General features: G+C 42.7%; 1 protein-coding gene across 1 annotated transcript in view; it reads left to right on the top strand.

The window, feature by feature from the left end:
• Positions 1-27,857, top strand: part of LAMA2 (laminin subunit alpha 2) — a 549,054-nt gene that overhangs the window by 492,521 nt on the left and 28,676 nt on the right. The window contains exons 47-53 of the mRNA XM_048490901.1: positions 632-791; positions 7,298-7,422; positions 8,264-8,426; positions 12,901-13,045; positions 14,773-14,911; positions 21,702-21,713; positions 27,555-27,675. Of these exons, the coding sequence (XP_048346858.1) occupies positions 632-791; positions 7,298-7,422; positions 8,264-8,426; positions 12,901-13,045; positions 14,773-14,911; positions 21,702-21,713; positions 27,555-27,675 (865 nt within the window). The remainder of the gene's footprint in view (positions 1-631; positions 792-7,297; positions 7,423-8,263; positions 8,427-12,900; positions 13,046-14,772; positions 14,912-21,701; positions 21,714-27,554; positions 27,676-27,857) is intronic.

Raw genomic sequence — 27,857 nt, 5'->3', positions numbered from 1 at the left:
AGACAACCCCTTCTCTGGGGACCCCCTGCACCCCCCATACTTGGAGGCATGGCTCAGTGGTGCCAAGCCCCACCCCCACCAACTTGCACAGAGGCTAGGGGTGGGGCTTGGGGGGCATTTGCCACTGAGCTCTGCCCCTGGTCTCTGTGCATGCTGAGCCCCACCCCCAGCCTTCGTGCAGGCTGGCAGGTCCTGGGGAGGACAAAAGCCGGCCTGCTCAGAGGATGGGTACAGCGCTGCCTGGTGTCAAGCCCCACCCCCAGGCCCTGAGCAGGCCGAGCCCTGCCCCCCAGTCTCCATGTAGGCCGGCAGGGCCTGGGGAGGGCAAAAGCCGACCTGCACAGAGGCTTGGTGGCGTGTGGCTGGGTGCCCCCCCCCACATGACCAAAAGGCATGTGCCCGGGGACATGGGTGACCCCATGTCCCTATAGGCTGTACATCTCCTGGCTATCCCCCTTTAAGTGGCTTAAGAACCAGCTGATCAATCTGAGATACAGCGATGTCTCCTGGTATCTAAGCCTTGAGTGCAGAGACTAACAAAATATTTTCATATATATGAGACCCTTGAATCATTACAGTTCATAAGTTCAGTAATTAGGATATTAATCCTTAAATTCCTTTTTATATCAAGGACTGGACGAAATGGAACAATTTCAGTAAGGGCACTGGAAGGTCCTAAAGCAAGCATTGTACCCAGCACCTTCAGTGCAATTTCACCACCTGGTTACACCATTCTGGATGTGGATGAACATGCTATGTTGTTTGTTGGAGGTCTGACTGGAAAAATAAAGGTAATGGCTTTCCCCCTATTTGCTTGCCTTTCTTTTTTTAACTAAGCAATGATCATTGAGCCAACAAATGAGAGATCTAGAAGCAACACTATATAAATTCCAAAAAGACAAAAAAGAGCTACAGTGGTTTCTGCCCTCCATATATTAGTATATATTTTTTCTCAAAATAAGGCTAACAGCCCAATCAAGGGGAAGGGGCGAATAGTCCTCTAGAGGCGGGATGGGCCACTTACCCTGGCAGAGAGGCAAAACCACTGGTGCCCAGCTGCTGTGGCCCCCTGCAATGGCTGGCCACAGTGACCAGCTTAACATCAGCACTCCTGTGTCACCCCAGCTGCGTCAGCATGGTAGTGGTGTCCCGGAGGCAGGCCAGGGGATGAAGCTGACCTGAGTCAGCTTCCACTGCCTACCTAGCTCCCATGCACTGGCAGGGGTTGGCTCCGAGATATGCCATGTTTTCCATGGCATATCTCTGCTACCCTCTGTGGGAGATTCTCCAGGAATTCCTTCTTCCTTTAAAAAAAAAATCTTTAGGAGCTTCTTGCACTGCAGGAAAGTCCTTTGGAGGGGATGGGATGTCACCAAAGTGATGCTGTCCACACCTGCAGCCCAGTCTGGGTTGTACGGGCCACCTGAGGTGGCTGAAACCCCTCTCCCCATCATGACTTACCCACAGGACCTCCGTCTTAGGTGGATTCAGTTTTAACTGCTTTGCTTCAACCATCCAGCAATCGCCTCCAAACAATGTTGCAGGGCCTCAGGGGCAGGGGCCAGCCCTCCCTCCATCAACAGAATGAGCTGAATGTCAACAGCATATTGATGACAGATCAGCCCACAAGTCCACACCAACTGAGCAAGGGGTTGTATATAGATGTTAAACAACAGTGGGGATAATGGGGCCCCTTGTGGCACACTACAAGGAAGTGGGCACCGTTCAGAAACCCTATCCCCCAACCTCACTTGCTGACTCTGGTCCTGAAGGAATGAGGTAACCCATTGGAAGGCCATGCCCCAGACCCCAGAAACGGCCAGGCGGTGGGCCAAAAGTTTGTGATTGACCATATCAAATGCTGTGATAAGATCTAATAATACCAGCAGCACCCATCCACCCCAGTCAAGCTGCACATGGAGTGTATCTGTGGTGGCGGTCAGGACAGTCTCCATCCCATGGCCAACATCAATGATGTAGGTAAGGGGGGTTCCTGGGTTTAAACCCCCCAATTACATGTCTGAAGCTCCGCCCCCGTTTGTGGTTTTTGTATTTTTAAGGTTTTTTTAGTTTTTGCCCTGCAGAGGGCGCATTTTTAGGCTAGCAGCACCAAAATTTCAGGGATTTGTTGGGAGACTCTTTTGAAGATACTTCCCAGGTTTGGTGAGGTTTGGTTCAGGGGGTCCCAAGTTATGGACTCCCAAAGGAGGTGCACCATCCCTCATTGTTTCCAATGGGAGCTAATAGGAGATGGGGGTACACATTTGAGGGTGCATAACTTTGGACCCCCTGAACCAAACTTCACCAAACCTGGGTGGTGTCATCAGAAGATACTCCTAAAGATACCCTGAATGTTTGGTGCTGCTAGCTTAACAATTGCACCTCTGACAGCAGGCACATCCCAAATTTCCCCAGATTCTCCTTTTAAATCCACCCCTTTCGGCATGGATTTAAAGGGAGAATCTGAGGTCCCAAGTTTAAACATTGAAAGTGATGCTGTTTCAGGGTGGGGGATAATCCACCTCAAAACAGCATCACTTTCAATGTTGTTTTAACTGGGGACCCCAGATTCTCCCTTTAAGGTGGATTTAAAAGGAAAATCTGGGCTCCCTAGTTTAAACACCATTGAAAATGATGCTGTTTGGGGGTGGATTCCAGCATCACAGCAGCCACCCATGGGGGTGTGTGCAAAACTCAGACTTTGCACCAAGCTCCATTTTCCCTAGCAACACCTCTGGCCAGAGGGGAGGGCAGAAGGGACTGCCAGCTGGGAGCCCAAGCCGGGGGGACAGGCGAGGTAAGGGAAGCATGGCCACATCCCTGGCCTCGGAGAGCTGCTTTTATAAGCACTGAGGCTGTGGGTGGGGCTTGGGGGAGCATGGCCATGCCCCCAGGGGCAAGTGGGGGTGGGGCCCCACCCCCGAAACCACCCCATAAAAATCCATACCTATGTCCCTGCCCAGCATGGAAACAGGACTGAAAGGGATCGAAAGCTGTTGCATCCTACAGAAAACCCTGAAGCTGCTCCAACAGATTGACTGGAGATACTGAGCAGTATATCTATCATTTATAGACTGCTGTACTAAGTTGGTGATTTTTTTCATGTGGAACTCTCTGGCTGTTATCCTGCCCAGTTAATGGAAAATGGAAATCTGTTTCTCTGTAAATTGGTAGATGGTCTTTCCACTGAAATGAATGAAGTGTTACCAGACTGACCCATGTGGGGGTGGGGTGGCTCTGTTTTAAGACAGTGATGCCTCTACCCATTCTGCGAACCCTTGGGGTGCCTAGCTGTGCAGTGCCAAAATTGGGAGCCCATTATCTGCATTGACTTAGTATACCCCCAAGGACGTACTGTAACTAAAAACTTGTCTGGACTTGCCCTCACCCACACCTGCCATGCAAATCACCTATCTCAAATCCTTCCTGAAGAATTTAAGAGAGCACAATGACCCGGCTTGGAGAGTGTTGCCATCTCCAGCCTTGGACCATACACTCCTGCAAAGACAAAGGACATGTTAATGTGCTGCAAGGAATGTTCCTGACCAATGTTGTATTAACTCAATGCTTCTCCCTCTGATTAATGTGTCTAATGACCACCTCATCTGCATTATCATTGTTCTATAGCTGTAATTTCATCAGCTATCTTCCCCCTTTCAGGTGCTCCTGAGCTTGGACCATCAAGCTAATACCTCAGCCCATTAGATTAACGACCCAACCATTAAGGTTGATGTCAATCTCTTGTCTTTTCCCAGAAAGGCAGGATTTCTCTTTGTCCTGGGAGATGAAGGTCCACCCTGCATTATCCTGAGGGCCCTTTTTCCCTAAAAAAAAATCCCTCTTGCCCAGTAGCCATTGTTCAATATCTCTGGACACCTTTCTGCCTGTGATATTGTTCCACAATGCATTGTTCTTTTACCAGACCTAAGCACGAGCCACTCTGTTCATTGGGCCATTCTGCTTCAAAATCAACCAACTAAATCCCTTACTCCCCAATTTCCTCATCTATTCCAGACTTATCCACTCAATACTACTTATATCTTAGGACTCTGTGTATGTTCTGCTGCTTTGATTATTATGTGCTTGTGTGCCCCCATTATCCCTTAATAACATTGTTAAATTTTATTTGTTCTTCTATGGAATTTCTTGTAAAAGCTGATTTTTGTAAACATAGGCAATCAAGATCTCAAGCTTTCCCAGCCATTTACTAAGCCAAGAGTTTGCTCTTGCTAATCCCCCACTCTAAAAGGGACTCCCATCATTTTGGATAACAGAATTAACACTACATGCAGCAGTTTATGTTATACTATGTACAGACTTCCAAACCTCATAAATGTTATGAAAGATATCATGTGGCACATTGACTAATTTATAGCCCATTCCTATGTTTGTGCATGCAGAACATTCATGCTGTAATTAGTAGGATTTATTCCCCATTTCATGGGAAATGACCTATAGTGTTATAAAAGAAACTCTAGCATTGGCGAACTTGGTCCTGGCCTGTGCCTGATGCACACCATAGAGTTATGGGTGCTGCCAAGTATGTCAGACGATGTGTACATGTATGGGAATACAAAACAAATACCAATGACATTTAAGTGTACCTTACAGGATGAGAAAAAATCAGACTAAACTTTCAGATTATTTTTATAGTGAAGTTATATGAAAATCTGCAAGCAAATTTATCATTGATTGTAACTTTGTATAGAAAGTGTCACAATACACATTTCATGCTCCCATATTTCACACTTTGATGTAGACTCTGATGTAGAATCTCTGATAAGCAGATGAAGCCAAAAATCTAAGGAGTTCAGTTGCAATGATAAATTTGAAGATAGCTTGGATAATCTGCAAGGTACTTTCCAAATAGCACCACAAATAATGCTTTAAAAACAGCTGTGTGAGAGGAACTCTCAAGCAATCTCAAATAATTTTTTACTGAAAATACACTAGTCTTAATTTCTACATAATAAAGCCTTGACAAAGGAAGTACTGGAACTTACTTTATACATATATGTAACATAAACAAAGCTTGCTGTTCCGCTTCCTTTTGGTTCCTATATAGATGAAATGTAGCGGATGTAGCAGATAAGAATTTAAGACTGGATGTTCATTGTAACCAATGATATTTTAAATGTAGGGTGACCAGGTTACAACCTGATCTGTATTATGCCATTAAACTCTCTGTTCCAGAGAGAATGATGCAGACTACCTGCCTGTCCTCCTGTTTGCCCTCACCTCACCTGTTGCTTGACACATCCGAACTCCTGCTGTGCATATATCTGGATGGCCAATTAGTAGACTGTTAAAATAGCACCCGCCATTTTCACATCAAGTGATGAATGCATAGGATTTGTGTATGAATATATATTTTATAAAATTACTGCTGCTTCTCTCTCAACTTGCTTTAAAAATTATGTTCTGTTTCAGTTTGACTCAAATAGAACCCATAGTTCCTACACATGATGAAGTTTTCAGAAGGAGCGTTAAATTCACACACTGCCAATTAAAACATTCACAATGACCCTGGGACAGATCACCCAAATGATTAGACTTTCAAGTCATGCCTCCCTTTGAAAGTCAAGTTGCTCTTCTCCATATGCTTGCACATTAATATTATTAATATTCATAATTGCTTGGTGAAATGTAGCAGGTGCTTGTGGGTCTCAAATTGCTAAATATCTGGAACTGTAACTAGCTCATATTAATGAAGTGAAACATAAAAGAAAATTGGATATTTTTGAAAAGGACAGGCTCCTCTTGGAACAAATGATCTTCAAGTAGGCCATATGACCTTAGCCAAGTCTAAATCTTGGAATCTATTATTACTGCTGGTCTGCCAGCAAAAACCAAAAGTGTCTAACATAATTAATTTAACTTAGTCAAGTGGGTTCTGTGACTGGTAAGTAATTAATGTTAGTTAATGCTCTTCTTTAGATTTTCCAAGATAGCATTTATGATTGTAGCAAAAAAATCATCCAGGTGTGGAAGAACTGTGACATGATAACACACGAAGCTGCTGTATAATTCAGTCCTAAGGGGAGGGGGGGGGGTAAATGGGCGGCATCTGAGCATTGCAGAGCCATGGCAAGCAAGGAAAGGGAACGCTTCCCTGACCACACTACATGACCCTAGGCAGCCCAGTGGGTTGCTCTTACCTTTTTGATTCCACCAGCAAAAGGGAATGTTCCTAGACCAAAAAAGCTCAGTAAGCTGACAAAAGTTGGCTCTACCTCCAGGAATGCTCCCTTGGTGCCAATGCAGGTTTCTGTACTAGAGGAGCACTGGCGCCATGGCTGCATCAGCACCTGGATGTCACATAAACATGTGACTGCCTGGCACCGGCGTAAGCACTGCTGCACAAGCATAAATGTTCCTTACACTGGCAGTAGATGGCATGTACACTGGTGCGGGGACCAGTGAGCAAGAAGGTCTGAAATGATGGAGGAAGTAGATAAATTTTAGAATCACTAGGAAAAAGGGCACCCTCAATGATGAGATCCAGCCAAGTTATTCTTGTGGACCACCCACTAATAATTCAGCACAAATCAGCAAAGAAGGCTAAGTAGTCCCCCAGTCTAGTAGAAGCACTCACTCTGAGCATGAAGGACTGTGTCACATAGACGTATCAGGGGAAAATGGTGGCTGGAAACAACCCCTTCTCTAGGTGCCCCCCTCCACCTCCACGCCCCCCCCCATACTCAGGGTGTGGCTCAGGGGTGCTGAGCCCCTGCTGGCCTGCACGGAGGCTGGGGGTGTGGCTCAGGGGTGTGGCTGTCCCTATAGGCTGTACGCCTATAGGCTGGACACAGTGAGAAGGAAATATTTAGTGGGATATATATTGTCCATGTCCCAGGGTGGGGAACCAATCAGTAAGTGTTTTGGGTAGAACTTGCTATCCGAATGTGTGGTTGACTGCATTGTGTTGTGGGTGGGGTTTTCAGTCCATCTACATTCATAAAACCTCACCCGCAATACAGGACAGTCAACCACACCTTTGCATAGCAAGTTTCAGCCAAAACACTTACTGATTGGTTCCCCTCTGCAATATAGACAATATATACCCCACTAAACATTCCCTTCTCATAGTGATACACCTCTGAAGTTGCCGGCCACAGATACACAGTTTTCTCTGTGATATACTTCTGAAGATGGTGGCCACAGATGCAAGCAAAACGTTAGGAACAAGATCTACCAGACCACGGCCACACAGCCGAGAAAACTCAGAACAACCAGTTGAATTCGGCTGTAAAAGCCTTCAACAATACATTCACCCCAGCATGTTTCTTGTTTTCAGAAATCTGATGCTGTGAGAATCACTACTTTCACTGGCTGTATGGGGGAGACTTATTTGGACAGCAAACCAATAGGATTGTGGAATTTCAGGGACATCGAGGGAGAATGTAAAGGATGTGTCGTCAGGTAAGGTTATTCTGTGTATTATTTATTGTGTTTTTGCCACTTGAATGTATAACTTTCTCAAATATAGTAAAATTTATGTTAAAAAGTATAAACAGTGATTGCAACATGTATATTTCATGATTTTCTTAAATCATCACAGTGTAACAGACTGTCATGCTTATTAAATAAAAAGTGTTAAATAAATGTTTATTATTAAATAAACATTAAGTGTTACTTGGGACCACTGGGTAAGATTCAATGACTCACGGACAAAAGAACTGCAGGTTTTTCCCTTCTTATTTCCCTCCCTATTCATTCCTTTCTAGCCCTAGGGAAATGGATTGGATCATGTGATGCATTTGGACTAATGGCCTTGTGGGTTGGGGTTCTGAACAGAAGTATAAAAAGATGGTGAAACTGTCCTCTCCTCCCTCTTCTGTGAGTGAAGCTCTTCTAATGAAAGATGTCAGGAGGGGCAGTTTTGCTCTCTTTTCCTTTTTCAGTGCAGATCAAATTTCATGGCAAGGACTCCATGCAGGTCTGACAATGTTTATATAAGAAATAAAACCACCATGATTTCACTTCTTTGCTTTAGTGAAATATTTCTACTTAATTTTCTTGAAATTAATCTGATTGCTTTCAAAAGAGTTTACAGCATCAAAAAAGAAACACAGCTTGCTAATAAGACACTGCCTTCATTCCTCACTTGTTTCACAGGAAGTATCTATGTTAAAACCTATAATAACTGGAATATTTAGTGTCATAAAGTATTCTACATGAAACAAAGCTCTAAATAGCCAATTAAGTTATCCCCAAATTTTGGAGAATCCTGCTGTATTCTGAAAGTTTATTACACTGTTAGTCCACAGGTGGCAGACAGTGAGGGAACTGTTCAGTTTGATGGAGACGGGTACGCTATGGTGAGCCGCCCAGTAAGATGGAATCCAAATATCTCCATGGTCATGTTCAACTTCAAGACATTCTCTTCCACTGCTCTTCTGATGTACCTTGCTACACAAGATTTGGTAAAATTAACCTGAATGTTTTTCAACATCTTTGTTAACAAGTATTACAATATTTTATAAACAAAGATTAAAATGTATGTGCTTAAGCTGGTGATGGATCTTATCAGTTAAGACAGTAATTTTATTGTTATCACAGCATAATAATGTGATTTACAAAAAAACACAACACAGAAGCTTGCATAAAGCTGTGAGGAAAGTTCTATGCAAATCATTACAACTTGCAAATTCTGATTTTTAAAAAAAGTGTTGTCAAAGAATCCTAATGGATAGGACTATATGGCCTGTGGACAATTTCTTATGACACAATGACAAATTCAAAAATACATCACTGCATTCTTTAATGTCTTAAATTCTTTTTAATAACCTCTTTTCTATGTAATGAAAAGTTTTCTTAACTCACCATGACTAATAGCCTTTTATGAACCTATCCTCCATGAATCTGTTTAACCCCTTTTAAAAATATCTTTTCAATGAGGTCCCATAAAATTATTCCCTCTTTGGGGACATGGCAAGGGAGAAGACCTTTTCCAAGGCTGTTTTGACCTCCAAGAGTCCACCTCCCAGGCTTTTCTTTGTAGAAATTAATGCTTGGGAGGCTAGGCAATATTGTTATGATTGCCTAGCAATTTCCAAAAGGGCAACTGAGAGCTCAGTGAGCATTCTTTTCTTAAAGATACAGTTTTGTTTCTATTATTCTGGGGACTTGATCTCCGGTAATCCCAAAGAAGCATGCAATGAGTTCTATGCACACATCAGCAATTCTCCCTACTTTTGTTTTTTTAAAAGCTGCTTTCAGAATTTGAGTAATTAAGGGGATGAGCTGGACAAGGGGTATGCATCCAGCTTTACCAAACCGATAAAGCTGAAAAATATCTTTTCAGCATTTTTTCAGCTGGAAAAAATGGCTCCTTTAAATTAAAAAACATCTGTAAAAGCCACAGAAATTCCTCTTTTTGAACTTTTTGGGATTCCCCGTAGCTCCCACTAAATCCTACAGGGTATCTTTGCAGGGCATCTTTGTTTTTTAAAGTGATGACTCTCCTTACTAGAATCCTAGAGCTTAGTAAATATTGGTTCATGTTGCCTAATTTCATTGGCCCTTAAATGAAGGGGAAAATGGGGGCTAATAAAATTGGTCCCATGAGCCACTCTTTACCAAACACAGAAGTTCTTCTAAGGAGAATCTTCTAAGGAGAACCAGCAGTTATGATGCAAATTTGGTGCCTCTATCTTTAGAAACAGTTTTCCCAGAGCCCCAGAAAGATTCCCCATAGGCTTCAGTGGAGGCCATGGCGGGAATCTCTTCTGAACAGTTCGTGGTAGGAGAACCTTTGGACGACTCCAGGATAAGTTAGGTGTGGACTACAATTTCATTGTAGCCCCCGCCAGCGCTTCTGGACCAATTGGCCATGCTGGCAGGGGCTGATGGGAATTGTAGTTCATAACATCTGGAGTGCCAAAGGTTCGCCACCACTACTCTACCTTAATGAACTGTGGTGGTAAAAAACTTTTCTCGGTGAGATTCTTCTGTCTGCCACAGATTCATTATCAACTATGGGGAATCTTTGGAGGGCTCTGACGGTTCCATTTTTTGTGGTAGAGATACCAAATTTCCCAGGCAGCTGCTAGTGACTCTGAGTTTGGTCCAGATTGGGTCAAGGGGTCCAATTTTACAGGCCCCATAAATAGAGGGAAAATGGGGTCCCATGAAATTTGCCCCCCTCACCTAATTCATATCAAACTCAGGAGTTCTTGTAAGGACAGTCATCAAATTTGGTGTTTCTACTTTAAAAGAAACATTCATAGGCTAATATTGACAATCTTAAATGACACAGTGTGTAACAGAGTACTCATAGTACTCTGTTACACACTGTGTCATTTAAGATAGTCAATAGTCAACTCATATTGTCAAATAATCTGTGATACACGTCTGAAGATGCCAGCCACAGATGCAGGCAAAATGTTAGGAACAAGATCCACCAGACCACGGCCACACAGCCCGGAAACCCCACCACAACCAATCTTAAATGAATTTAATAATTACCCTGCGGTAGAAATATATGTCCTTACTTTTTTGACATATACACATGAATACAGAAAGTGACATTTAAGTGACTGTCCACAAATGCCAGTATATTTTCAGACAGAAAATTTCTTTAAGATAGTCAAAATTCAGATGTGAAAGAAAAACATCAGCAATTCATCGATCATATTTTAATCTCACTTTTCCTCTAAAGCACTCCTCCCAACAATTCTATCAGCTAGAACAGGGTCGGAACCCATGTCAAGCGAGCCGACATGCGGCCTCCTTCCGCCGCTGTTCTTGCTGCTCCATCAGCCGAGCCGCTGGGCCCCTCTTCTCCCCGCCTTCGGGCGAGAAGCAGGGCGGGCGATCGTTTCTGAAGCGGCCGCCTGCCGAGCTCGCCGCTCACCTCTTCTCCAGCTCTGCAAAGGAGCAGGGCGGGAGCATCGTTACCCCGGCGGCCGGCCCGGCCGGGCACCTCTTCTCCCGCTTCCTGCAAGGAGCAGGGCGGGAGCATCGCGCACCCCGCGTCCGGTCTGCCGGTGCACCTCTTCTCCCGCCCTCGCAAGGAGCAGGGCGGAGAGCATCGTTATTCCCTGGCGAATGGCCCGTTCGAGCTCTGGCACCTCTTCTCCTCGCCTCTGCAAGCGAGCAGGGCGTGGAGCATCAAGTTCTCGGCTGCCGGCCCGGCCGAGCCGCCGGGCCAAGTAATTTTCTCCCGCCCTGCAAGGAAAGCAGGGCGGGAGTTATCGTTCTCTCAGGGCGTCGGTTACGAGCCGAGCTGGCGGTACCTCGCCTTCTGCATGAGCAGGGCGTATTATCATTTCCGCTGTCGTCTCGCCGAAATTGGCATGCCCCGCCTGCAAGGGAGCAGGGCGGCGCATCGCTTCTCGCTGCCGTTCTGCCGGTTGGCATTCTGGTAAGGAGTAGCATGATCACTACCGTGGCAGCCGCAGGTAAAGGCTCTGGAATGCCGGTTCTATTCCAACGCCTGCCCTGCAGGCGGGTGTAATGGCGGAGGGGGGCTGAGCTGCAAGTATGGGGAGCCGGAGGGGGGGCGTGCCAGCGAGTGGGGGGTGGGTGAGCCAAATGGCTCTTTGAGGGGAAAAGGTTCCCGACCCCTGAGCTAGAACAAAGTAACATGCACAAAGTCAACTCACTTCGGTTGTTTGTGATTAAGAGGGGGCTAGATTCTCCCCAGTTCTAGTCTGAGTCTCTAAAATTGCAATGTTGTAAATGTTCTACTATATGACAGTATTCTGCATAACAGTCTTCTTTATGTTTATAGCTAAACTGGGCCAATATATGTTCTTTTTGCAATTAAAGTAAAAGACTGTAGGAAAACATAAGAAGTCAATTCTTCATGACAACCTGTTTTTGAAAAGTTATAAACTAATTATGTATAATCTGAATTTGACTTCTTGTGCCTTTTGTTTTATTAATAAAGAATATGAATATTTTATATCAAGAGAATATGTGAGATGCACACATGTAGGCAGGCAGGCAGGCAGGCAGGCAGGCAGGTAGGTAGGTAGACAGGTAGGTAGACAGGTAGACAGGTAGATTCAAGCAAGGGGTAGTGGTTCAGGTACTGGAATAGGATCAGGAAAACCCAGGTTCGATTTCCCACTCTTCATGGAAATATGACCTTGAGCCAGTCAAATACCCTGACCCTGACAAGTATTTGGATAGCAGATCTCCAAGAAATACTTGTGTGATGCGGCAAACTGCTTCTTTCTTTGAAAATCCTTTTGGGTCATCATAAGTCAGCTGTGACTTGATGGCAAAACAAATACACTCATAGACCATTAACCTTTCCTATGCACAAGTGTTGCACCTCCATTTGGCCAGACCCCTATGGGACCCAGTGGAGCCATGTCTTCTGTTTTCCTGATAAGAACATCAGAAAAGATTTGCTGGATCAGACCAGTGGTCCATCTAGGCCAGCCTTCTGTTTCACTTAGGCTGGCCAATGGGCATAGAAATAAAGGCCTTTCCTTGATATTGCCTTGTAGTACTTGGTTTTAGAGATGAATTTATACTTTACTTGGACATATGTACTGTCTTTCAAAGAATATTAAACTGCAGCTGTGGACTGGAAATTACTTATTTCTCAGATGGTATTTCTTATGTTACTTGGATCTGGAGTTCATGATTAATGAAAGCTACCCTCACTTCACCATACCAAGCCATTCACAATAGGTTAACTGCCTGATTGGAAATTAAAGAACAACATCCTTCCATTTTATTCAATGACCTGAAGCACTGAAGCAGTAGCTAATGAACCCTGCTACAGTGGCTTATTTGCATTACCTTAAGCTTTATATATATTTAAAAAAGCACATTGCCAGAAGAAAAAAAAACTAGTCACCATCCCTGATTATTTGCCATTAGAAAAGTGAGCTTGCCTTTCACTATCTAAATAACATTTCTAATGTCTCTCATTAACAGAAAGATTTCATGAGCATAGAGCTCAGTGATGGGCGTATTAAAGTCAGTTACGATCTTGGTTCAGGAACAGCTTCTGTTATCGGCAACCAGAATCACAATGACGGGAAATGGAAATCATTCACCTTGTCAAGAATTCTAAAACAAGGTGAGTTCCTGCAGCGATAACATCATAAATGTCCTAATTATCTTATCCAGCACAGCTAACTATCTAATCATGGGGAAGATGATGTACAAAATTGCTGGGTTTAAAAAGTTGTAAAAGAAAGTGATTTAGCAACTTCTTTTGCTTAAATTACAGATGGCTTGGGTGAGCTGTAACTGATTGCAGTGTCAAACAGGTCTCTTATGATTTTCTTTTGAAAATGGGAGCTTAATTTTTCAGGCATAATTCTACCTTACAGCTGCCTAAATTATACTCTAAAATGCATTGGAGTGAAAAATGTTTTTTTTTCATGCAGTGCCCTGATGTTGATGAAAGTTCATAAAACAAATCTACACTATTTCTGTTAGAATGCAAATTGGTTTTGTGCTTCATGATACCTTTCATATCTTGGATTTTTCAAACTACGTTAAAAGACAGTGAGTTAAATGCTAGTAGTGTAGTGTCTCTTCCTCCAAATACACAATAGGTCATTTTCTTAGAGTCAGTTTCCTGGATGGCAAGGAGAAGAGGCTTCATGTAAATGACAAGTGTGTTTAATTTGCATGATTACTATAGTTGTGACTGAATTCCACCTAAAATAAAATCCAGAGAGAGAGAGAGAGAGAGAGAGAGAGAGAGAGAGAGAGAGAGAGAGAGAGACCCAATTAAGTGAAACTTTTATGAGTAGGAGGAATTATAAAAACAAAACCAAGTATGTAACTACTGACATTTCGTACTGGGCGAGCTGTTAGTGTCCTGCATTTAAGATAAGAAAGATATGACAATGTGAGTTTTCAAGAGTGTCAGATTTTTTCTCTGATCTTTAAAATCTGGGTTTCATTTTTTCTTAGCAGCTTATTCAAGGGAAGAGTTACTGAATATGAGGTGCCTGTCATCTTAGATTCTATTGTTGTTATGATGTTAGAGTCTGTAGTTTCTCTTTGCAAACATTTATAAGCATAAGCATAAGCATAAGCATTTTATTGTCATTGTGCACGCACAACGAAATTTACAGCAGCATTCCTCGATGCACACAATTTCAGACTCATACATCATCCTCACTTTCCCCTTCTTCCACCCATCCCTACACAGCCCCAAATACATCAATATGAAGCAGAGGAGTTTAGCATAGCTACACAGTCTCTAGAGCAGAAGGCTGTCTCTAAGCCTCCTTTGTCCTAGTTCTAAAAGGCCCTGTATCGCTCGTCAGATGGTAAACAGTTTGCAAGAGAGTGTGCTGGATGAGACGGGTCCCTCAGAATATTTTGGGCTTTATTTAGGCTTCAGGAATTATAGATTTCTTCCAAGGAGGGAAGAGGGCAGCCGATAATCCTTTGTGCAGTAGTGATCACCCTTTGGAGCGCCTTTCCTATTCGCTACACTGTGCAACTGGAGAACCATACACAGATGGCAGTAGGTTAGGACACTCTCGGAAGTAATAGCACAGCTGCAAAAGGACACCCTTCGGTGAAGTTTTCCATCCAGTTGTTGCTTCCTTAAAAGTCTCAGAAAGTACAGTCTTTGCTGGGCTTTCTTAACCACCGTGGCAGTCTGTACGCCCCAGGTCAAGTCCTCTTTAATCATAACGCCCAGAAATTTAAAACTTATATTTATACCAGCAGAGTAGTCCTAGTTTACATTTTATTTTATTTTTTCCCCTTAAATTAATGTAAAACAGTTGAACTGTATTCTTCAAGACTGATATATGTTAACTTTTTCTCCTTTCTCAGCAAACATATCTATTGTAGACATAGACTCAAATCAGGAAGAGATCGTATCGACAACTTCTACTGGGAAACATTTTGGCCTCAATTTGAAAGCCAATGAGCCAATATATTTTGGTGGGTTGCCAACACTGAGAAATCTAAGGTAATTGTACTTAATACATATGTAAAAATAGTAATTCTGTAGCAAAATTGGGTTTATAACTTGATTTAATTAATAATTTTGCAAAATAGTATATTTGGGTATAGAAAGAACAGAAAGCATAAGGATGACCTTTTGTATTTTAACACCTCCTTTGGTCAATAGTAGACATTGTTTTCGAAAAGATAAAAATATTCATCTGAACCAGCACTATTCTATGTTAGAAAGGCTGTTAGAAAGAAATATTGGGTCTGTGGAAGGCAAGAAACAAAGACAGCACATGCTATTTCTCATCTTATTTCCCTTCCAACATTTGCCCTTGCCAGTTTTTCCTTTCTGCCCATCTGAGGATCTGCTAAACTGTCTAGCAGCATGAGCTGAGGCTAATTCTTTACACATGAGTGGGCCAAACTGGAAAAGGGTCCTTGGCATTCATTCCCATGTCTTGTAAGACCTGCCCCTAAATGCCAGATATATTGAGTAGGGAAGTGTGATCACTATTCTAATTATGCTGTAATCCCCGTATCTCATCAGAATGTATGAGCTCCATTGCATTCATAGTGCTCCACCATATAGAATGTATTTTCCATTCATTTCAGTGGAGGGAACTGAGTCATGCACATATATGTTTTTGTATACTTATCAGATCCTATCTGTGAAAAGTTGATGCATATCTCAGTTCTTGTTGATTAGGGTTCGTGACTAGAACAGTATGACCATCACACTGTGAAACACCAACATTGTTAGATTGTCGCACTTGCCTCTGTTTAGGTGTGATTTATGCTGTGGATGCTGAAGAAACAAATCATATCATATTCCTTTATTGCAATCTGCAGAACTGCTACATGAGAGACCCATCACGCTTATTTATCATCATGGGAAATGTTTCTCCATAATGCTGTCCCATGCCATTGGGAAGTTTAGAGAAATTCAGCAATCCCTAGGCAGACCTAATTGCACTGAGTCTTCCTGATCTGATCAGGTGAAAAATCCCATATGATTGCTTCTATCAGTGGGACTTCTTAGTTCATACACTTGCATCAGTATGATGGACTTGCCATGTGGGGTAGCCACATGCCAAATATGTATGTGTAAGTGTACGCTTGAAGGGGATCTTGCTCATTTTAACTACCGAAACTTTGGAATTTTATCTATCTTCCTTTCAAATTGCATTTCTCCTACATTGTATGAGAAGATGTTTTAGGGACATAGGGAATTTCAAAAGTAGTTTCCCAAGTGGGATGGAGGATTCTTGTTCAAATGAAAAAGTCATCACCTACTTTTATGCTAAGGTCTGAATCAGACCTTTCCATTGAGTCCAATGCGGATGTTCCACACTGAAGCAAGAACTAACATATTGTAATTGTCTTAAAACTTCTAATTCTTGAAAATCTTTTAAAAAAATACTCACACTTCTAATATTGCCTGCAGAAAAAGTTTCTCCCCAGTCTGTCATCTTACAAAGGCCAGGCACAGCATCTCCTATAAAAATAGAGAATGGGCAGAACAGTTAGCAGTAGAGAAGCTTCAGGAGACAGGAGGGTCTTAATTCTATTCTTATCCATGTTTCCATTTCCACCACGGGTCTGGAAACTGGGCTGGGAGGACATTCGAGAGGAAATCAGGAGATTGCAGAAGCCCTTGACTCATAGCCAAAATGTCTTCACTGCAGTCACGCCCTCTCCATTTGTTCAAGAGAAGAAACGACTGAAAGCTTTTAAGGTCCTAGGATGAAGCAGAACATATAATCTGCCCCATTATTTTTTGATAACTCAGAATGCATTTTTGTTTCTTTTCCTTTATTCCATATGAGGTACATATTGAATTACGTGGTCAGGGAAAGATTCCATTGTAAAGTTTGTTATGTATAAAATATGTTTTTATGCTTTCAAGTCTTTAATACTTGGAGAGAAGGTGAGGTGTTAGATTTAATAGGTCTTTTAACTGTTTTGAAATAACCTTTGGGAAGTCATGAAAATATTTCTGCAGTTCTGTCTGTCACAAAAGTAGATTCTGCACAGCATATGTTATAAAGGAACCTGTTTTTCTTTTCCCATTCATATGTGTGCCCTTCACCCATTCAGGCAGCAATTGGAGCCGATGGAAATAATCTGGGTTACTTTTGCGCCTTCATATGTAGACACTTCTCTTTTAAATAAAATTCCTGCAACACATGCACAGCTGTGCAGGCATACTAAAAATGAACCCCCACAACCATGCTGATCATCCCCCAATATGATCAGCTGCACCTGTGTAGCCACGCATGTGCAATACACAAAATAAAGAAAAAGGGACTGCCCTGCAATGGCTGGGCAATAATGAACATGTTGCTATAGATCAGTCATACATGCTCCAGGAGAGAAAATGTGCTTGGTGGACTTTGTATCCTGTCAGGCGCTCAGAGAATGTGCCCACAACCTGCCGGGCAACTTGCACAGAAAGGTGGTTGGCAGATTTTCCCTGACAGTGAACGGCACGCAACTTAAAGTAAACAGGTAAGAGGGAGGGAAATAAAGCATCTCCTGCCAGTTGTGTTCTTGCAGAGGCACCTCTAACCTGGGATTGTCAAAAGGATCACTGGTTTAGTGATCTTCAAAAATTCCAGGTTGAGGGGAATAAAATGGGCCAAACTTATTTTGGGAATGGGACCTGTGCGAAGTCCCCTCCACTGTTTATATAATGTCCTACACCGATTATATTTTGCCTGTGCAGAATCCACCAAAGTAGTGTTACTGTATAACATTAGTAGTCCTATTAGATGCAGCAGCTTCATCTATTTAAAACAATAGAATAAAATGGCCAAACTGCATAAGTTGTACCCCATAAAATACTTCATTTTACACACACAAAAAGAGTTTCCTTGATGGGTGAGAGCATAGACCCATCGTCAATCATCCTGTTTGTCATAGTAGCCAGCCAAATTCCTCTGGAAACTCACATGTAGGGCTTAATCGTAAGGATCTTTTTTGTTGTCTTAGCTGAGGTGCTTTATCCTTCTATGTGAAGGGTCCATTTAGATGTCATGGCGTAGGAGCAGTAGTGGCATAGGAGGTTAAGAGCTCGTGTATCTAATCTGGAGGAACCAGGTTTGATTCCCAGCTCTGCCTCTTGAGCTGTGGAGGCTTATCTGGGGAATTCAGATTAGCCTGTACACTCCCACACACGCCAGCTGGCTGACCTTGGGCTAGTCACAGCTTCTCGGAGCTCTCTCAGCCCCACCTACCTCACAGGGTGTTTGTTGTGAGGGGGGAAGGGCAAGGAGATTGTAAGCCCCTTTGAGTCTCCTGCAGGAGAGAAAGGGGGGATATAAATCCAAACTCTTCTTCTTCTTCTCTTCCAAAGCCCCTTGATAAAGACTATCACCCATGAATCTGTGAAATCACTAAGCTGTCTAAATAAATAGGCTTCTAGTAGTGAATTCTGTATATTTGTTATGCATTGTGTGAGTTAATTTTGACAGTCCTTTGCACACCATGTAGAAGCTCCAGTTGTTAACTCCAATATTATGGGAGGAAAAAAACATCCTTTACATCATTTACCATTCTGTGTATCTTGACATGTGAGATTTTAGGGTGCAGGAGCACTTCAGGGACCAATAAGATTTTTGGAGTGTAAGCTTTCAAGTGTCTATATTCCCTTTGATACCAAGCAAGCTGTGATTCTGAAAGTCTTATACTTTGAAATTCTTATTGGTCTCAAGCAGCCCCATCCAAGAGCCAAGCACCACAGCCACGCCCAGCCACCACTCCCAAAGAGGGTTCCCAGCACCATGGGGAGGCTCAAAAAGTGAAAAAGTCTCCCAGCCACCAAGAAGCCACTATGGGCCTCAGTAGATTTACACTGTCCAAAGGGGTGGATTAAGTCCAAATTATGGGCCACCAGCATAACACTGGCAAAGGCCTGAAGGGAGCTAGCTCCTCTGTGGCGTAGTGGTTAAGAGCAGGGATACTCTAATCTGGAGGATTCCCCGCTCTGCCGCCTGAGCTGTGGAGGCTTATCTGAGGAATTCAGATTAGCTTTACACTCCAACACATGCCAGTTGGGTCTAGTCAGTTCTTCTGAGCTCTCTCAGCCCCACCTATCTCACAGCATGTTTGTGGGGAGGAAGGGGCAAGGGCAAGGAGATTGTAAGCCCCTTTGAGTCTCCTTGCAGGAGATAAAGGGAGGGTATAAATCCAACTCTTCTTCTTCTCTCTGGCCATGCCCCCAGCCCACACCTACTGTGCTGTCAGCGGCAGGAGCTATGGAATATGGCATGGCATCCAATGTCATGTTCCAGTGGCAGTGGCCACATGCCTGCGGAATCACCCCTCTGCTGGGGCACACTGCTCCCTCGACTGGATTCCCTCCCCCTCTTTGGATGGGGCTCCAAGGTGCTAATGGACTTGAATGTAACTGTTCTCCTACAGACCAACATGGCTAACCTTTGAAACTTTACATAGTGATCTTTTTTCTGCACTAACATCTTAGCATTCCTTCATGGGATACTGCTCAAACCCATTAATCACAGCCAGTGAATGCACAAATGCTGCTTATGAAGGTACAAACCATGTGCCAACAGGAGGTTTGACATGCAATTCGTTTATTTATTCTTTGGACTTTTATACCACCCTATCCCCGAAGTTTAGTTACTGCAGCTACTGTATGGTGGACAGTAATTAATATTCATTCACACAATTACAATTGCACCACACTTACATGCATTCCACTGCCAGACATTTTCATGAAGTCATTGAGCAAAAGTATTCAGCAGTTGAGAAGAAGATTAACTTTTGCCACACTATAATCTGGAATGTGTGCCTGTGTAGTAGTTCCATGGAGCTGAGAAGGAAGGAAACCAATCATTCTTCCTCACTTTCCCACAAGTACCTCCTTGATTATTCTGTTTAGTGAAGGAAAAAGGCATATATATTGGTAACAGGAAAAGGGAAGATGGTGCAAGGGAAAGAGAGTGAGGAAGATATAGTGAGGAAGATACAGAGAAGGACCAGCACCTGCTGTTGTAAATATTCTTTACTCAGAGATCCCCTGTAGCAACAGAGGAGGTTGCTGAGCTGTACCATCTCTATGGTATTAACTAGATGGCTAGCTCACTGCTTCCTGTGAGAACACAGCATCCAGGATCTTCTTTTACAACTGTATTTTCCAAAAATAATTAAAAAAGACATTCCCAATTAAACGCAGGTGAAAATTCTCTTTCCAACAATGGCCATGCTTCATGTCACTTCAGTGGCTGCCTCTGAGGCTGAGGTAGTTTCATAATTTCCTGTAAAACAACATCAGAAGCTGCTGTTGTGGGTGGGGAGATGAGCAGCCTATGTGTGCAATGCCATGAGCTTGTTATTATGACCCCAGAGTATTTCCTCTCCTATCTCCCATTCAAAAATAATTTAGTGCGTAATAATACCTTTTAAAATTGTATAAAGGAGCATTGAGTTGGTAGGTTCAATCTCTAATGAAGTCACTCAGCCTCAGGCCTTATGTTTAGAAATGGATACGATAGGAAGCAGCAAGAAATGGCACAGGGTACTCTTTTCATACCCAATCAGGCAGGTCCATAACTACTGCATACATAATAGTTTTATGTTTATTAACTAATAAAAAACAAAACAAGTTTCATTCATTATTCTGGTTATTACAACACTTATAACCAAAAGAAAACGAATTACATTAGTTAATTTCCATTAGTCTGGTTGTATGGTTGAGTTCAAGCAAAGTTCAGACTGAAAAGAAAGGGGGAAACAGCCACTGGACATGAAACTGAATTCCAAGTTTTCTTCCTCCTTCTGTAGTGCTTATGTGGACCTGGGGTAGGATCGCTTCTGCCCCATTCTGCCCCATCTGGTGAGGGTAATGAAGGGCCAATTTCTTCCTTCTCCTAGTGCCGTGGTGGCGAACCTATGGCACTCCAGATGTTCATGGACTACAATTCCCATCAGCCCCTGCCAGCATGGCCAATTGGAGTGCCATAGGTTCGCCACCACTGTCCTAGTGGGAGAAGCCTTGGATACTGCTTTTAACAACAACTCAAGACTCCCAAGGCAATGTAGGTCCAAGATTTCTGACACTGTTGGACTGGGTGAGCCAAGCATTAGCACCAGCCTACAAGCAGGATAGGAGTGGGGAGAGGGATTAAAAGTGCAAAAGTCAATTTAACAGCACAGATGTCTTTTAAAAAGAAAAGAACTGCACGACTCTGATGAATGCTAGCCTGGGGCTTTTGGGGCTGCCCCAATGGTTTGGTGCAAGGGTACATGCTATTTACAGCTACTAGGCAAAGAAGGTGGAGTCGTCAGGTGAGTCTTTTATTAGTTTCTGTGAAATGTTGTGGATTTTTGCATTGGTCTTTATTTGGCACATCTTTCCATTCTATTCAAGGTTATTCATAGGAATAGTAATTTTGCACAGGATAATACTTAGCAATCGTATAGTACTTTCAAATGTTCGTACTGCTTCACATACATTATTCTATTGTCACTCATATAATGACTCTGTAAGATCGGGATTATTTACATATTGCACTCTGGAGGGCTAAGACTAAGATTGGTTCAGGTCACTTAATCAATCCTATTGTGGAGACTCGTAACTCAATGCTAACTTGGTTCTCAGTTAATATATAGCGTACATGGGTTAACATACAACAGAAAGCTTACATTTGGATCTATTCTTTATGGGAGATGTCAGGATCAGTCTGTAAAATCTATATCATATAGATGTGATTTGCCATAAATATTATAATTACATTATGTAATTGTGTTTTTTTTTTCTTTCTCTCTTTTCATTTTGATTGTAGTATAAAGTCAAGGTAAAAGATGTCCAATTTAAATCAATACTTGCATGCTTTATGCTTTGCATGGGTTAAGCGCAGCTTGCAACAGGTGGCAAAGCAGAAAGCAATTTGTGTGCATATTTGTTCCAGCTGCTGCTCTGGGGCTGTTCATTTGGCAACAGATCCTGCTGCAGCAAATCAAGCCACTCCTAAGTACTTAACACAGCTTTGCTGCACGCTGTGCGCACTCTTGCTGCAACAAACACTTTAGCTAGCATCTTTGCACAGCTGTTTACATCTTGCTGTGTTGGATCTTTTATCAATCAATTATATCAGGACCAGCTTGGTTTAAAAAAATCAAATCTTAGTCAAGAATGTATTTAAAAAATTCAGTCAGAGTTTCTGCTCAGTATGGAATAAGTGAATGATTAAATACGTTCCTAAACCTGTAATATTGAGGAAAAGTCTCAAAAGATTATTTATTTAGTTTATATAAACATATGACCCAAGCCTTTCCACTCAGCCTAGAAGTATCTGTCGTATGGCCATAGGTATTTCCTATGTATTGTATATTCTAAATAGTCAAATGTGGGCTAATCAGTGGATATCTAAATCCTTAGATTGGGCCCACAATGAAAGAATGGAGATTTTTCTCCAACCTTGGGGAACCCCAGGGTTTTCAGAAAAACCTGAAAACAGTTAAATATGTTGAGGGTTTAAATCTCTCCCCAAATAAGATTGTTGTCTGTGAATGTGCAGACAATACACCTACCTCCTCCAGACAGCAGCAGTGACAATGGAGGTGTGGCCAGGTACCATAGTAACTGGAGGAGAAGCTCCAGCAGGTCTGGATAGAGGCCAGGAGCCATGCCAGGCCCAGCACCAATGGTGGTGTATGTGTGGCCAGGAGCCATAATAGCCCTGGCGAAGGCAGTAGTAATTAGGGAGGGAGAGGTTGTAGTAGGCCCAGTGATGGAGGCCAGGAGCAATGGTAGCCGGAAGCCTTTGAGGGTATAATATTACAGCTGCCTTTGATGGCTCATTTCATGAAGTCAACCATTCTATTTCCAGCAGAGGCCAGAAAAATATTCCTGCATCCTCAAAAGCAGGATATGGGCTATAGCCTAACCTGTTGTTTGTCCTTAGTATTTGGCTTTCAGGTGTACATTGCTTCTGTTAATGAAGAGAAATTGTGTTGGTTTATTTGGAAGATGAAACCCAGGTCCACCAGATGTACTTGAAGATGAATTTTAAAAACAAAAGAAAATATTATCTCCCATATTTTGGCCATTGCTTTAAATAATAGGATCTTCAGACTCTTTCCTGGGTTCATACAAAATTTAATCTAGAATTTAATATTGTGGCTCTTTTAACATAGGAATGAACTCAACATTTTAGTGATTAATTTTCAAAACCATGGAATACAAGATTTTGGTCTATGGTTGCCATCTCAGGATTGGGAAATACCTGGAGATTTTGAGGGTGGAGCCTGAGGAAGTGGGGTGTTGGGAGGGAGGGACTTTAATGGGGTATAATGACATGGAGCCCATCATCCAAAGTGGCCATTTTCTTCAGGTGAACAGATCTCTCTTCCCCGGAGATCAGTTGTACTATTGGGAGATCTCCAGCAATCACCTAGAAGTTGGCAACCCTATTTGTGTCACTGAAAATTTTTACAATTAAGTGAAGTCTTCCATATTGTTTGGTAGTAGTTAATTACTGACAAATGGGAAATGTATTTGAAATGGCTCTGGAAGTTTCTGTTTGAGGCTCAGACTACAAATTATGCAGTTAAATGAAACTTTTAAAAAATTGTATGTGTATGTAAAATGATCACTTAGCCATTTTCCCTCAGGTCACTTTTCAGCTAAAATACTACTTCCTCAAGCTACTTTTCCATCCATGCTGTGTGATGTGGGACACTTATATATATTTTCCTAATATAATATGAGTTATATTTTTCCTACCATGGATGAAAAATCAGTTTAGAGAGACCAGTTCTAGAACTGATTAAGCATCTATTTTCCTGCTTCCTTCTACTGTTCAAACATGGTACACTCCAGGCTCCTTTAGGATATAGAATTAAGGAACTCTACTAAGTTTGAGTGATGAAGCTCCAGTATATACACCTTGGTGAGGCAGATTACTTCTGAAGAATTGCAGTGTGGTGAGGCTTTTTCCTTCTTTTGCTAGTATCAGCTATCAGATATTTGCAGCTTTCATGATAAACATGCTGTGCTTTGCTGGGATGGCTATGACGCAAAAACAAAAAAAGCCTGACAACAGAAAAAAAAGTTATTGGTATGTACCTGAACTGTCAATAAATTATAATGAAGAATCATTTGATAATTAAGATTGTGCATACATTTGAATTATCAGAGTTTTTTTTCCCTTCCCAACCTCATGATTTAATTTCCCTGTGCATTTCCACTTGGTATACCAGCCAAGTTGTGTCTGTAAAGATGCTGCCAATCTCTGTATCCTGTAATTGCAGTAACATGGATTAGAGGATTAACTATAGTTGCTGTATCTTCAGAAAGACTACTGTTGGGAGCAGGGGAAGAATTTACTTTTATAAAGTAGTTGTCTCAGATAAATATTGTAACAAAAATAGGGCCTAGTTTGATATATTAAAAAAAAGATATGGCTCTGGGTGATTCCTGTGCAACCTGTCTGGCAGAATACCCAAATTAAGACTGAACATGTTCAGGCCTTTAAATCCTGTATGCAGAGAGAGTCAGTCACTCACTCACTCTTTATTAAGGCCTACAAGCCATCCAGAAACAGAACAACATTAATTAATTAATTACCTAAAATCCTATCTCTATTTCTTTCATTCATCCTAATACATCAGACAATAAAAAGGACTAACAATTATCAAAGAAAATTATACACAGGACATTATCTCAGCTGACGTTTTCACTGCAGGGGACAAAAGCTTAGCTACTAATGCAGTAGTTGGTTAACTCCAGCCAATAGAATTTTAAAAATCTTCTGCTCAGACAATGTAAGGACCTGTAGCACAAGTAGGGACCTGTGAGGCTCACACAGTAGAGAATTCTAGCCTCCCCTGTCCAGATTAGCAATTTTCCAGATAGCTCACCACTCCCCTCCTCTTCCCCACCAAGAGACTCTTGCAGTGGGTTTGCTCTGATATCCCCCATCTTTCCCAGGTCCAGTGACATATAGGGAATAGGGGGATGGAGGCTCCCTCTCCTCCTCACTTTCCCATCCACTTCCAAAACTCCTGTCTTGGCAGTAGGTCGAGGGGGCAGAGGCAGCTTCTGACCATCACCTTTACTGCCATCTTAGCAGCAATTTCAGATTGGTTGTTGTGGGTTTTCCAGGCTGTGTGGCCATGGTCTGGTAGATCTTGTTCCGAACATTTCGCCTGCATCTATGGCTGGCATCTTCAGAGGTGTATCACAGAGAGAAGTTTGTTACACACTAAATCTGGCCGTGAGAGCCTTCGACAATACAATGTCAGGATGGTTGTGAAGCAGCAGAGAATTTGACCTTAGCTGTGATAGCTGTATGCACTAAATGTAATAACACTATCAGCACTCAAGCTGTGTAACTCAAAACATGAAATTAATGTTTTAACGTAGATTCTCTGGTCTTATATTTTTTACAAATGGTTTGGAAAGAATCTTGACAGTATGTATCAGCACAACATGAGTACATCAATGAATCCTTCATGTATGGTCATACAAACTTGAATGAACGTATAAACTCTGAACTGGACTGGTATATATATATTCCGATTACAGTCAGAGACCAGCATATACAAATAGACTGAACTGGTAGGGATCCAATACCTTTGCATCATCCTGGAAAATCAGTAGCTGTTCCACAACCACTCTCTCAATTACCTTACCCAGGAACGATAAATTTGAAACTGGGCAGTAATTGGCCAGATCCAAAGGATCTAAAGGTGGTCTTTTTAAGACTGGGTGGACTACTGCCTCTTTTAACCACCCTGGAAATACTCCTTGCTCAAGGGAGAAGTTGATAATTTTCAACAGGAGGACCCATAGCGCTTCTTCACTGGCCTTCACCAGACAGGATGGTCATGGATCGAGAGGACAAGTAGTGAATTGAGTAGCAGCCAGAGTCCTGTTGACATCAGTGTGGTCAAGCAGTCTGAATTGTTCTAAACAAGAACCAGAAGATGAGCAAGGGGCTCTAGTTCATTTACTGTATTAAATGTGGCAGGAAGGCCGCAGCAGAGAGACAAGAGTTTATCTGCAAAAAAGCTTGCAAAAGCCTCATAGCTAAATGCCAATTCCTGAGATCTGGGACCTGTATTCAAGGTCATAAGTGTCTGAATTACCCTAAACAATTGTGCCAGGTGAGAACTCACAGCAGCAATGGTAGTGGCAAAAATATTCTTTTTGCTTCCTTCACTGCATTCTCGTAGCTTTCATTAGCATCCTAAATTAGTGTCTCGATTCCTCGTTGCGAGTACGCCGCCACACTCACTTCAGTCGTCTCAGTTCCTGTTTAGTCCTCCTCAGCTCTTCAGTATACCAAGTGGCCAAGTTGGACCAGGGACAGAGAGGATGCTGTGGTGAAACGATCACGATCGCTTCAGAGAGCTGGATTTCCCAGCTCCCTATCAGCTTTTCAAGAGAGTCACCGGCAGGTGGTGACTCCTGCAGCATGTTCTGGAACCCAATGGCAGTGGTGTATCTTCCAGAGGGACATGGGGGTCAATTGACCTCGAGCGCCCCCATTAAATCATGTGGGGGGCACCTGGTGGACCCGTGGCAGTCTCCTGCCTCAGGTGCTCCTAGCAGCCAGGCTGGAAGCCTGCCATGGGCTCTCCCTCGGATGGGCCTTTCAGCCAGCAAGGCTGGGCCAAGGAGCATCCCTTGGCAGGTTCCCAGGCTCCTTCAGAAGCAGCTGGGTTAGGAGCCTGCCGCAAGCATGCCAGGTGCCCCTCGGCCTTCACCACTACCAGGCTCCAGCCAGCTCCCCTGCCCGGCCCCGCCAGGCTCAAGCCCTGCCCCATGGCTCCCATGGGCCGCCCCTACTGCCTGGTCCACCAGGCGCCCCTCAGCCCAGCCCTGCCAGGTTGCACTGCCATTGGCTAATGTAAGTGGGGCACCAGGGAAGCACAGGGGTGGTGTGGTTGGGGGAGCGCCGGGAGCAGGTGTTGCACAGAGTGCCATTTTCCCCCGGCATGCCTCAGCCTAATGGGATCCATAAGTCTCTGCGGGCAAGCCCAAATGTACCTCTTGCCTAAGCAATGGGGCATAGCGATTTCAATCTGGACCTTAAGAGTAGTGCTGGGACCATTTATCTTGGGCATCTTCATGGTTAAGAACAGTACTAAAATGAAAAATTAGGGGAAGTTCTCCTTTTCTAGCATATGATGAAAGACAGTTTATACAGAAAGGCCACAATCAGAAGAAATCAGGCAGGCATAAGTTTAGACTGCAGGGATTCTGTAAATTTTTCTTCATTTGAGTACTTTGAATCAAACATAATCTGTTTCAAGCATATCCCCCATGTGACTAGGCAGTTTGACAGTTGAATTTGTCACAAGCACCAGATCTAGAACAGAACAGAGTCACATGAATCACTAAAAAAAAAGATGTATAGTTCTGAGGCTATGTTAGTTCATTTGTTTTTACTGTGATTATTGATCTTAGTACTCCCATTAAAACCAGTGGGATTTTAAATGACTAATTTATCCCATTGGTTTCAATGGGATATAACTGTGACTAATTTGCCCTCAATCAGTGTGTTTAAAACTTCAATACAGAAAACAATTTGAGCACTTTTGTGGCTGTACACCTCATCCTGTGCACTGTGAAAGTTTAAGGACTAGTTTAACTTGAGAATAAATCTGCTTTGACTTCATGTTTCCAGACCTGAAGTAAATTTAAAGAAATACTCGGGCTGCCTCAAAGATATTGAAATTTCCCGGACACCGTACAATCTTCTAAGCAGTCCTGATTACGTTGGCATTACCAAAGGATGTACACTAGAGGTTAGTTGATTGTTTTTTTATGACTCTTGAACAACCTAAGAATTATCCTGTATCCTATCAATAAAAACTAGGGCACAATTCAGAGGGAACACATTCATAACAAAGAAAAAGCTAACAATATGATGTCTATTATCTCTCTCTATAATGGCCAGGGAGTCTACCTTCATCATGCTGGAAAATGC

This window comes from Sphaerodactylus townsendi, linkage group LG01, assembly GCF_021028975.2.
Source record: "Sphaerodactylus townsendi isolate TG3544 linkage group LG01, MPM_Stown_v2.3, whole genome shotgun sequence".
In the NCBI taxonomy this organism is placed as follows: domain Eukaryota; kingdom Metazoa; phylum Chordata; class Lepidosauria; order Squamata; family Sphaerodactylidae; genus Sphaerodactylus; species Sphaerodactylus townsendi.
Note: the sequence above shows the minus strand (reverse complement) of the source record. Positions and strands in the feature narration are given on the sequence as shown.